This window comes from Sarcophilus harrisii, chromosome 4 (assembly GCF_902635505.1).
Source record: "Sarcophilus harrisii chromosome 4, mSarHar1.11, whole genome shotgun sequence".
NCBI classification, from domain to species: Eukaryota; Metazoa; Chordata; class Mammalia; order Dasyuromorphia; family Dasyuridae; genus Sarcophilus; species Sarcophilus harrisii.
Genome location: NC_045429.1, coordinates 239,183,610 through 239,196,437, shown reverse-complemented (window position 1 = coordinate 239,196,437; position 12,828 = coordinate 239,183,610). Strand labels below are relative to the sequence as shown.

The window sequence follows — 12,828 nt, the reverse complement described above, 5'->3', positions numbered from 1 at the left end:
CTGCTAATTATTTTATTTTAATGCAAAATAAACTGTATTTAGGGTCCAGTGTCAATCTGAGGAGGCTTGGTCCTGCTTTGTTATGCAATTGGCATGCATTTCTTTTTTTTTTATTATCATAGTTTTTTTACTTCCAAGATATATGCATGGGTAATTTTTCAGCATTGACCCTGGCATAACCTTCTGTCCCAACTTTTCTTCTTCTTTCTCCTAGCCCCTCTTCTGGATGGCAGGTAGACCAATACATGTTAAATATGTTAAAGTATATATTAAACACAATATATGTATACATAGCCATATAGTTATTTCTGGCATGCATTTATTAATAAATGTATATGTCCAGAGGCTCAAACCTTCATTTCCTACTTATTTCAGATTTAACCTGTTTTTGAATTCTATTGCATACCTCTCAAATTGGCAAAAATGACCAAAAATATAAAAATGAAAATGATAAAAGCTGCACACTAATTTGTTAATGAAAGTATGAATTGGTCTAGGCATCTGGAAAATAATTTGAAACTATGAACAAAAAGTCCCTAAAATGAACATACTCTTTTTACCTCAAGGATATTTTTATTTTTTAAAGCATATGATTATTAGTAAAGAAAGAAGAAAAGTATTCATACAGACAAAAATACTAATGGAATCTCTTTGTATAGTGGAAAAGAATTAAGAGTCTGATGAAAGTTTGGGGAATAGTTATTGGGGAATGATTGAACAGACAATGGTATGTAATATATTGGAACATTACTGTGCTGTTAAGAAATGACAGAAAGAATGCCTTCAGAAAAACTTGGGAATATTTGCATGAATTGACTTATACTGAAGTAAGCAGAATCTAAAGAACAACTGACAGAGAAAAACAACATTAAAATAACTAATCATTGTAATAATCAGCCACAATTCCAGAGCACCATTGCTGAATCAAGCTACCTATCTCCTGATAGCAAAGTGATAAAGTTAAGATTCAAAATGAGACATTTTCAGACAAGGCTTATGTAGTAATTTATTTTGCCTGAATATGTATATTTAATACAAGGGATTTATTTTTATTTCTCTCAAATTATTTTGTTTGGGGCAGGGAATTTCTAAGGAAAGGGAGAGTAGCAATAGAGTTGCCAGAATGATACCAAAGAAAAGCTTGGAAAAATAGTTCACTGAAGCATTTTTTAGAAATGTATACAGAAGAATATAGAAAAAAAGTCAATAAGAAACACAAACAAGTAGGAAAAGTTTAAAAATAATATGCAGAATTTGTTGTATATTGGGAGAACTGATTTCACATTAACATATGCAAATATTTTCTGTTCTTCTTTGATTATGGAAATGCTTGTCTTATTTAGTGTTTGTTAGATTCAGAATAAAAAAAAGTAAATGGCAGCATCCCAGGATATAAAAGAAAAAAATTTACAATCTTAAAAAAAAAGATCACAGTCATAGTGAGTACAAAATACAGACTAGAAAATTTTCCACATTTTTCATAGTCACATTCATTCATATAACTATAATTCATAATTACAGAACCATAATTTTAAAGCTTTATTTCTCTACCATTTCATACCTTTTTATAAATGAAGAAATTAATTAAAGTCTTATAAAGATTAAGAAAGCTGACCAAATTTATAGAATTAATGGCAGTTTATGGTAGAACCAAACCTGGAATGAAGGTTTCCTATATCCATTTGAATTCTTTCAGACCATTCTGCTTCCACTGCATTTTCTACCCTTTTCAGACTGAAAACCAAGGATCTGAGATTTCACTAACTTAATTCCTCTCTTTCACTATTAAGTTCACTGATACAGGGAACAATTGTGGGATATTTGGAGTCAGATGACATGGGGTGAAACTGTAACTCTGCCACTTACTAGCACAGTGCTTAGCACAAAATAGACATTTTATAATTAAATATTTTTTCATCTGATCCTACATAATACCTGCAAGACCGTGGGCAAATCACTTAGTCACTGTGATCCTCAGTTTTCATATCTATAAAATGAGAATAGACTATATTCCTTCTAAAATCCCTTTAAGTTCTCATCTATGATTCTATTATCCTAAAACATCTTTCTCATTTTAGTAGATTTTATTTTAAGAGTTAACCATGGTCAAAAATATTAATTACCTGGTGACTAACTTTATTATGATGAATCTTTTAAAACTTATTTAGACTGGACATTAGATACACAAATTTGTTGGCAATCTTTAGGGGATCCCATTCTGGCTTAGAAAAATCAAGTGGAGTTTGGGGCTCACTCAAATAGCTTTCAAAAACTCAGAGTCATTGCCATATCAGGAGGATGTATTAGAAAAAGCATCTAGGAGAGGCTGCCTCTTTCTGTGAATAAAACATGAAAGATAGCTCACTCATGGGGAAAATGACTTTTTTAAGGAGGTAAACACAGCAACTTCACGATTCAAAACATCCCTTTCACCACAAGTTTTGAATTCAGGCCTCCATCAGATACCGTTATTACAAATTTCATTTTTTTTTCCCAAGAAACCATTCTACAAACGTGACAAGCTTCAAAATCTGCCATGCCAACATAATTGCTCTGCATTTCAAACCAAATTAAAATATTGGTTTAAGCTGTTTCACTTGAGAGTATATAACTGCCTTGTGCAACTGGGGGCATGTCTGAATCAAAAAAGTCATTACATACCAATGCAACTATCTCATGGCCATATAAATAAAGGTAAAGTTGTAAAATACTAGGAATAGAGGACCAGGATTGCCTTCAGGCCCTTTATCAATAATTCAGTCTGTCAATAAGCACATATTAAATGTTAACTATGTGCCAAGCACAATGCAAAGCTATGAGGATATAAAGAAATACAAAAACATACTTCTTTCAAAAGTACCTCTGTAATGATAAAGCCAACATATAAATAATTATGTACAGAAATATGGAAGATAATCTCAGAAGGAAGGCACCAGGGATGAAAGGGAATAAGGGACAGAGCAGAAAATGAGAAAGACCAACTGAAGGAAGTGGAATTTGAACTGAGTTGTTGTTGGGGGGGGGGTTTGTTTTTGTTTTGTTTTTACATTTTAAGCCAACTTAATCTTTTTTTGTTGTTGCAGTTCTTCCATACATATTTCCACAACTATGTTGCACAAAAAATTGCCAGATCAAAAAGGAAAAAAATGAGAAAGAAAACAAAAAGTAAGCAAACAGTAACAAAAAAGTGATAATACTATGTTGTGATCCACATTCAGTTCCCCCAGTCCTCTCTCAGGGTGCAGATGGACCATCGGAATGACCTGAATCATCTCGTTGTTGAAAAGAGCCACATCCCTCAGAAGTGATCATTATATAATCTTGTCCTTGCTGTGTACGATGTCCTCTTAGTTTTATTTACTTCACTTAGCCTCAGTTCATGTAAGCCTCTCCAGGCCTCTCTGAAATCCTCCTGCTGATCATTTCTTATAGAACAGTAATATTCCATAACATTTATATAACCATAATTTACTCTGTCATTCCCCAACTGATAGGCATCCACTCAATTTCCAGTTCCTTGCCACTACAAAAAGGACTGCCACCAACATTTTTATACATGTGGGGCCTTTTCCCTTTTTTTATGATCTCTTTAGGATATAGGCCCAGTAAAGACATTACTGGATCAAAGGGTATGCACAGTTTGATAATCCTTTGGGTATAGTTGAACTGAGTTTTGACGGAAGAGACCTTAGTGAGAGGACAGAATACACTAGGTATTCTAATGCAAAGTCAAAAGATGGAGTGCCTTGTTCAAGAAACATGAAGTAGGTCAATGAAGCTCTATTTTAGAGTAGAGCAAAGTAAATACTATTGTTATAATTACTTATGATTATTATTACTACTACTACTAATAATTACTGCCACTTACGTAGAGCATGCTATGTGCCAGGTACTATATTAATCATTTTACAAATATTATCTCACTGGAGCCTCACAACAAACGGAGGCAAATAAGCAACTTGCTCTAGGAAACAGAGATAGCAAGTTTCTGAGGCTAAATTTTAACTCAAGTCTTCCTGACTCTGGCCTTGCACTCCAGCCACTCAACCACCCAGCTGTCTCTTAGGATAAGAAAGAACCACATTGAAAAAGACTTTAAAACCAGAGGACTTCATATTTGATCAAGGATGTAACAAAATATGTTACAAAAGATGTAACTGACTTTTATCAAGTATTTGGGTGGGGGATTAGGGTAAGGGTGGGAAATGACAAAATCAGATTTAAGTTTTAGGAAAATCACTTTGACAGCAATATGGATGACAGTTTTCTCCTCCTCTCCACTATTCTTGTATATACATTTATAAGAAAAAGAATACTCTTATTCCATGTTGAATCATTTGCACTTATTAATAGTTTTTTTTTTAAACAGAGAATTAGAATCCTCAAAGGTTCATCACAAACTAAGATCATACATAATTCTTGAGTTGAAATTCTATCCAAATTCAGGTAGTAAGAAAAAAGATTGGACAATAAAGAGAAGATAAATAGTGAGGGTAGCTGTCCTGGGTACTAGCTTGTCAGGAGTGTAGCATGGTTCTTGATACTACCTCCTTTAGTTTTCTCCAAACATACAATTGAACCTCCATTACTAGGACACTAATAAGAATAACTCCCCTTTGGAAGGCACATAATTCCTGCAATCCTTCTCTTGTTAGGAAAACAGCTGTCGCCACATTAGAATTCTGAGCACTGGAGATTCTGTCTTACAGTTGAGATGTATACACAAAAGATTGACCAAGCATGGGCTGACAGAGAGACAGAACTATGCTTTATGGTTGAAGATTGATGACATCAATTTTGAAGCTTTTCTGCCTTCATCTACTGGGCTGTAGATGTCAATGATTTTTCCACTATGCCTTGTGTTTCAAAGTATATGCTGCCACAGTTATCACTGTCATCATTCTATATATCCCACAGAAAATGAGTTATTTCATGATAAAAGCGCATCTTTGGGCACAGGGTCTACCAAAGGCACTATTCCACTAGCTATGGCTGGTTAAAGAATGCAAACAGAAAAAGACTACATGCTGAAAGTAAACAAACAAAAGATACAATCCAATTTTATGTCATTTTTTGCAACCACTTTTAAAAAAGAAATATATATACTGTATTTTTTAAAAAGTCTTTGTATATACTAGAGACTAATCGATGTGCACAGAGAAAATTTCCATTTCTCAGTTAATCCACCCTCCACCCAAGAGGTTTCAATAGTAGTGAGAAATATGACATAAGCATTTTCTACTTGCATAATAAACTGCTACTTTTCCTAACCGACTATGTTCAATGGTTTGTAAATATTTCATTAGGTCAAAATGGTGAAATGTGTAATTTCAGGAGCATATGCATTCTAATTGGCTTTTTAGAGTTATATTTCTTGTTTACATAGTGGGTTTCTAAACAAAAAAGGAAAATATGATTCATGACAGAAAGAAAGGATGCTATTGATGCCCACTTACCTGCCATATCTATGGCGAATGGCCTATCAGCTCTCCAGCCTGTATACCAGCCTACGACTTTGCCATTTTCCACCAAGGGGCGTTCATAGCGCCGCCCACCAACAAGGCCCACTGGCCAGACAGAGACCTTTCTTGTTGTACGCATCTATGAAAAGGGAAAAAAAGCTTTGATGTAAATGTTTTAGAAAATGGATTTTAGAAGGGGAGTGTGGAGATAGTCTTTTGCTTCCATTCTTAGAGACCAAATCTGGATATTTCCAAGGGTGGAAAGATCCCAGACCCATTTGTTACATTCTAAATTGCTATATTAATGTAAAATTATTTAAAGGCTTTGTGTTAACAAGTGAGAAAAAATAAAAGTACACTTAAGTACTTAGTAAAGTACTTAAAGTAGCAAAATGAATGGATCTCTCTCTCCCTTCTCTTCCTCATCTCCTCTCTCTTCCCCCCTTTTCTGCTCCCCCTCTCCATATATATAATGCACATATGTATGTAAATTCTTTTTTTCTTCTTAATCACTAATAAATATCAGATTCTCTATTTTCTGGTTTCACAATTTTTTAATTCAATTTTCCCATGTCACTCCCCACTTCACTCCCCCCTTTTTCGAATTCCATATTTACATGGAGAGAATATGGCTTTGGAGTCAGCAAATTCAGGGATAAACCTGGACTTTGACTGGGATTGGCTATGTAACCCTGGGCAATTTACTTGATTTTAGTACCCCTAGGCAATTCCAAGACTTTAAATTGCATTAAAATGCAGAGACTCATACATTTTTAAGCAGCTCAAAGTGGGAATTTTTCTGGTTTGAGTTGTTCAATATGGGAAGAGGGAGACTAAGCTGGATAGATACTCTAAAATATATATTAAAATAAATAAAATATTAGGATTTTTAGGATTGTAAATTGCAGAAAAGATAATCATATGCATGGTAGAATTCCTTTTTTTACCCAATGAAATCATGGGTTCTGTTAAAACAAACAAACATCTAAAAGCTAAAATCTTACTTGGTGGAACGAAAATTTCCTTTTCTTATAGTAATGCAGATTGTCTCAGATTGGGTTTAAGCAAAGAAGAGGGTATATGGTTTACTTTCTGGTCTAAAAAGGTACTAAATAAGTACTCAAAGACTGGAATCAGAATCTCAGAGTTAGAAGGCACATTCTACTTCTAAGGGATGTGAGTGCCTAAGAAAAACAAAACAAAAATCAGTTTTGTGGGGAGGTGGAAAGGGGGGGAGAGAGGAGGAGAGAGAGGGGAAGAGAGAGAGAGAGGTTGAGAGAGAGAAAGAGACAGAGAGAGGGAGAAGAAGAGAGAGGAGGGAAGGGAGGGAAAAAGAAGGGGAAGGGAGGGAGGGAGGAGGGGAAGGAAGAAGGACAAGGGAGGAAGAATGTGTGTGTATGTGTGTGATGTGTGTTAAGGGGAGGTCAAGTCTCTCAGAGCTCTAAATATAACATTAGAATTTTATGAACAAAGCAATTTAAATTTATTATATTTTAATGTAATGTTATCTTAGACTGACAGAGACTTTTTTAAAAAAGACTCTGCTCTCCAAAACGCTGCCCTCCTCAAAATTTCAAGGAAACTGCATTCCTCCTCAGTCTTTATAATTAGATGGCAAACTCTTTGAGGTTAAGAACTATGTCTTCCCATGATACTGGAGAGAATGATGCTTTACCTCTAGAAAGAGCTCTGTGATACAATGGAGAGAATATTGGACTTAAGAACAAGGAAAATCAGAATCCAAATCCAATTTGCTAGCTATATGACCCTGGGCAAATAACAATCTCTGTGTCTCACTTTCTCATCTGTAAAATGGATTGCCATAAGGCTAATATGATATCATATTGGTAAAGCATTTAAAGGTATTATTAAGAAGGCATGCAATATATCAACAAGTATCTATTAAATACCTTTTATGTGTCAGGCAACCGTACAAGATAAAAAAATAAAAGTGAAACAGTCCCTGCCTTCAAGGAGCTTAAATTATTTGGAAAGACAACATCTACATATATAGAAATATAAGAGATAAATGCAAAATAATTTGGGGAGTAGAGGGAACCCTGGTGTTTAGAAGGATGAGGAAAGGCTTTATTTTGAAGGTAGGGCTTGAAGTGAATCTTGAGAAATACATATATATTCCTGGGTTTCAATCTATATGAATTGATTATCACATTGGAAGAGAAGCAATCAGAATATGTCTTAAACCCAATTTTGCTTACTCTATCAACTTAAAGATGGGCACCTGCTAGAATTTGAACCCATTACGTGTTAAGTTGTTATATATTAGAAAACATAGGGATTCAACATACACCTTTCAAAATCTCTTGCAGAAAGTACTATTTTAAGTCTTACATATAATCCTGTTTTGCTTTTCTTTAGAATGAAGAGAGTAAGTGGGAATTGATGTCTGTTAGCTAAAGGTAACTAGGAAGATCATTTTTTTTCTCTTGAACACGTTAAAAGAAATCATGATTTGTCACATTACACTTTCAAAATTGAAAGGGCTCCAGATGCCCTTAGGGGGAAAATACATTTTGTTTGTTTTCTAGGACTCAATGTTGAATTCCCAATCACATTCATAAGCACGTAATACCAGCCTATGCATCCTCTATTCTGGAGAGAGCTTGCCAGACGTTTCAAAGGAAAATAGTGCAGCTATTTACAGAACCTCTTCATTTCACCCTTGCGATATATCCTTTGTTCTGTGTCCTTTTCACTCAATCTATGCTCTTTAAGGAATTCCTTGACAGCCACTTTCTCTATAGTGAAGGGGGGAAAATGTAACTCACTGTTACCATTAACTATAAAAATGCTTTTATTGAATGAAAATGCTCTTAGGCACTTAAAAGTCTAGTTACTCCCTTAATGTGAAACAGAAGTTACAGGAAACATATCACATTTAACTACTCATACAACCTAAATAGCAAAATGTAAAATTTGGAAATCATTACAGTTACAAAGGAGGGACTACTTTTTTATTTTTATTTTTTAATAACCTTTAAGTTCTATTACATTGCATGCACGTCTGGCCTCCTTTCCATTTCTACTAAGGCAACTGGGGACACTAGAAAGATTTTTGGATTTAGTATCAGAGAACTTGGATTCAAAATCCAACTCTACTGGTGGAAGTTCATCTTTGTGACCATGACTTGATAAGGTCACCACAGGATCCTAGATAAGATAGTCTCTAAAGTCACTTCCATTTCCAAATTTGACCAGTAGTTCCTCTTTTCTTTAACTTTTTTCCTGTCTCCTCCAGCTCCAAACCTCCACACTACATGTAGTATGAAAAGTTTGAAAATAACCAGCTCTAACTCATTCCCAGTATTCATTCTATAGATTCATTGGCCAGGAAAAGACATAAAGGTTATCTAGTAACAGATGGACACTCCTCCAGGCTAAACATCATTTAGGTCAGCCTAGGAAGGTGCAAATTTATGCCTACCCTTAAAAATGTCCAGAGAAGGAGGCTCCATAACTTTCCTTTTTCTCTAGTGTCTTTTGCTTCTTACCAATTCTTGCTTCTTTCTTGTGTACAACCCAGCCTTTCTTACAATCATTTTAGCTTATGTTTTTCTGGCCTCCATTCAACTTTTAGAGCAGATTAGATCACAGTCTCTTCATTTACTTAAAGGTTTCATAAGACTACATTTAAATAACTTGTCAGAATGTGTTTGGGATGAGAGAGGTAAAAAAATAAAACTAAATTATCATCATTATTTAACCTTAAAGTTTTCAAAGCACTTTAACCCATTTGTAGGGAAAAGTAGTATCAAAGAATTTTTCATAAGAAATCTATGATTATCTATGGGGCAGCTAGTGGACAGGGTAACAGGCTTGGCATGAGGAAGACATTTTCTTGAATTCAAATATGGCCTTAGACATTTATGAGTCACTTAACCCTGTTTGCCTCAGTTTCCTCATCTATAAAAGAATCTAGAAAAAGAAATGACAAACCATTCTGGTATATTTGCCAAGAAAATCCCAAATGGGGTCATGGAAAATTGGACATGATGAAAATAACTCAACAACAACGATGATGATGATGGTGATGATGATGATGATGATGATGACTGTCTTTCTTTCAAGGTTGTTGTTGACTAGTTTCAGAAATGTCTGACTCTTCATTATACCACTGAAGATTATACATGTAGTTCCTAACTTCAAAGATGATTAATCCTATAAAATTGAAGGAATAGAAGAGTTGGCATTGACTTGGATTCTTTAAAAAATCAGAGAGGCCGTCTAGAATACTTTGGAAAAGAATGAGAATTTCTAGTAAAATTCTGTCAAGTAACCACGTCCAGCTTATCTTTGAGGATTTCCAAAGATGAAGAATTCTACAGAATTAGGAGATACACATATTTTAGATACCTAGAAAGAACTTTCTCCTCGTTACTGGTTCTGACTTATGTAGCTAAGCAAATAAATCTATTTATTCCTTCAACGAGATTGCCCTTTTAATATATAAAGGAAGGTCCTAAATCTCCACTAAATCTGCTCTTCTCTAGGCTAAACAACCAGAATTCCTTAAGCCATCCCTTTTTATGGCATGGTCTCCTTCTATGTGTCTCTCCTATGTGTGACACTCAGAATGAACACAATTCTCTACAAATTAGCAGGGACAAACACATTAATGAAGAGAAGAACACTGTATAAAAAATCATGTTAAGAGGTCCAATCAGAGGTTCTTTTAGCTACATGTAGGAATAAGTTCTCCCAAATCTAAGGCCAGGGTCTTTCTCTAGCATCTCCTGCCCATAAACATCTATAACGTATTCCCATTTAGCAAGTAAACAAGGCTTTCATGTTTTAATATTGGTCACAATTTGCTATAGAATGAACAACTAACAATACATTTGCTATTTTTTCCCCTTTGGTTACACAATCTGACATTTCCTTTAAGTAGCTTTCCCTTTTCTTACTATTTTTCATTCTACATATTGCTTTCTGCATCTGATTTCACTGCATTTCCATGGGTACAGCTTGACTGTTCAGATTCAGGCAAATCAGTATTTCCATAGCATAGAAATTTTGAGGACCATCAGCCAATCAATTCCTAAATAGTTTTTGAAAAATCACTTCTATAAGACTTTGATGGGTCACCTTATTTTGCAAATGATAATAATTAAAAAAACAATGAACAATAAGTAAGAATATCTGGCTTCTTCCTTAATTACTATCTGGTTTAACATTAACTAAGCAAGTTGCTTTCCTTTCTATTCTCTGTTTCCTTGTCTAGAAAATGAGGAAATTGGGTTAGATCTGGAAGATCCCTTTTAAATCTAAATCCTGTCTTATGCGTTTGTATACGTGTGTACATTTACTACAAAAACTAGTTAGATCTTTTATAATTCTCCCTTTATAACCTTCCTCCAGTTTGTGACCACTCTAACATCTGATGATGAGGCTTTTCCATTGTTGTTGCTGTCTTTCTTGTGTACAACCCAGTCTTTCAACAATCGTTTTAGCTTATGTTTTTCTAGCCTCCATTCAACTTTTGGAGCAGATTAGATCACAGTCATTTACTTAAAGGTTTCATAAGACTACACTTAAGTAACTTGTTATTGTTATTGTTGTTTTTAGGCAACTGGAGTTAAGTGACTTGTCTAGAGTCACACAGCTAGTGTCTGAAGCTGAATTTGGGAAGTCTATATTTTTGGAGGTAGTCATCCATTTCATCTAGGTTATCAAATTTATTGGCATAAAGTTGAGCAAAATAACTCCTTATTATTTCTCTAATTTCCTCTTCATTGGTGGAAAGTTCTCCCTTTTCATTTTTTAAGACTACTAATTTCATTTTCCTCCCTCCTTTTTCTAATCAGATTTACCAAAGGCTTATCTATTTTATTGGCTTTTTCATAGAACCAACTCTTAGTTTTATTAATTAGTTCAATAGATTTTTTACTTTCAATATTTTTAATTTCTCCTTTTAATTTGAGAATTTCCAATTTAGTATTTGATTGGGGGTTTTTAATTTGGTCTTGTTTTAGTTTTTTTAGTTGCAAGCCCAATTCATTAATCTTTTCTTTCTCTGTTTTATTCAAGTAAGCCTCTAAGGATATAAAATTCCCTCTTATTACCGCTTTGGCTGCATCCCACAAATTTTGGTATGATGTCTCATCATTGTCATTATCTTGAGTGAAATTATTAATTGTATCTATAATTTGCTGCTTCACCCAATCATTCTTTAAGATGAGATTGTTTAGTTTCCAATTACTTTTTGGTCTATTTCCCCCTAATTTTTTGTTGAATGTAGTTTTTATTGCATCATGATCTGAAAAGAAAGCATTTACTATTTCTGCTTTCTTGCATTTAATTTTGAGGTCTTTATGTCCTAATATATGGTCAATTTTTGAATAGGTTCCATGAACTGCTGAGAAGAAAGTATATTCCCTTCTATCTCCATTCAATTTTCTCCAAAGATCCAACATACCTAATTTTTCTAATATTCTATTTACTTCTTTAATTTCTTTCTTATTTGTTTTGTGGTTTGATTTGTCTAATTCTGAGAGTGCAAGGTTGAGATCTCCTACTATTACAGTTTTGTTGTCTATTTTGAAGCTGAATTTGAACTTATATCTTCATGACTCTGCAGTAAATGCTCTATTCACTGTGCCATCTAGCTGGACCCTTTCCATTGTTCCATCAGTTCTATCAGTACAACATATAACCATCTAGTCTCAGCTGAGGAATATCTTGGGGGCAAATTCTTCCCTATCCCACCTCAGTTTCTAGTGAAAGTAGGCTCTAATTTAGCACACAGTTTCTACATATTTGGTCTCATCAAATTTATATACAAATAGAATGTTGCCATCAATGCATTCTTGTCTCAACTATCCCCGAGTCTGGATATGGAGAAGCTGGGAATCTTGCTTTCAGAAGAACTGTGATGACTTTACATCTAGCTCTACTGAGGAAGAAGCTGTCAATTACATTCAAACCTACCACTTGCGACATAATATACAGCAGATGTATCATTTGCCATACATGTATCTTTTTTTCCCTATTATATATTAAGTAACACTGAGCAGTGCTCACATTCACAAGGTTTCATCATAGTGTTTAAGAGTTGAGTCTTTTTTCCCCAAGTAATAGGAAAGCAGGAATCAATATATCAATTCCAATTTTGATATATATATATATATTGTCTTTTATATTAGGTAGAATTTTTAAAATAATAGCTTTTTATTTTCAAAATATATGCAGAGATAGTTTTCAATAATCACTCTTGCAAAACTTTGTGTTGTAACTTTTTTTCTCTTCCTTCTCTCCCCACCCCTCTTTTAGATAGCAGGTAATCCAAAATATGTTAAACGTGTAATTCTTGTATATATATTTCCACAAATATCTTTCTGCACAAGAA

At 34.2% G+C, this 12,828-nt stretch overlaps 1 protein-coding gene across 1 annotated transcript in view; it reads right to left on the bottom strand.

Moving 5' to 3' along the window:
* The window catches only part of B3GAT2 (beta-1,3-glucuronyltransferase 2), an 88,298-nt gene that overhangs the window by 40,806 nt on the left and 34,664 nt on the right, over nt 1-12,828 (bottom strand). The window contains exon 2 of the mRNA XM_031964662.1: nt 5,457-5,601. Within this exon, the coding sequence (XP_031820522.1) occupies nt 5,457-5,601 (145 nt within the window). The remainder of the gene's footprint in view (nt 1-5,456; nt 5,602-12,828) is intronic.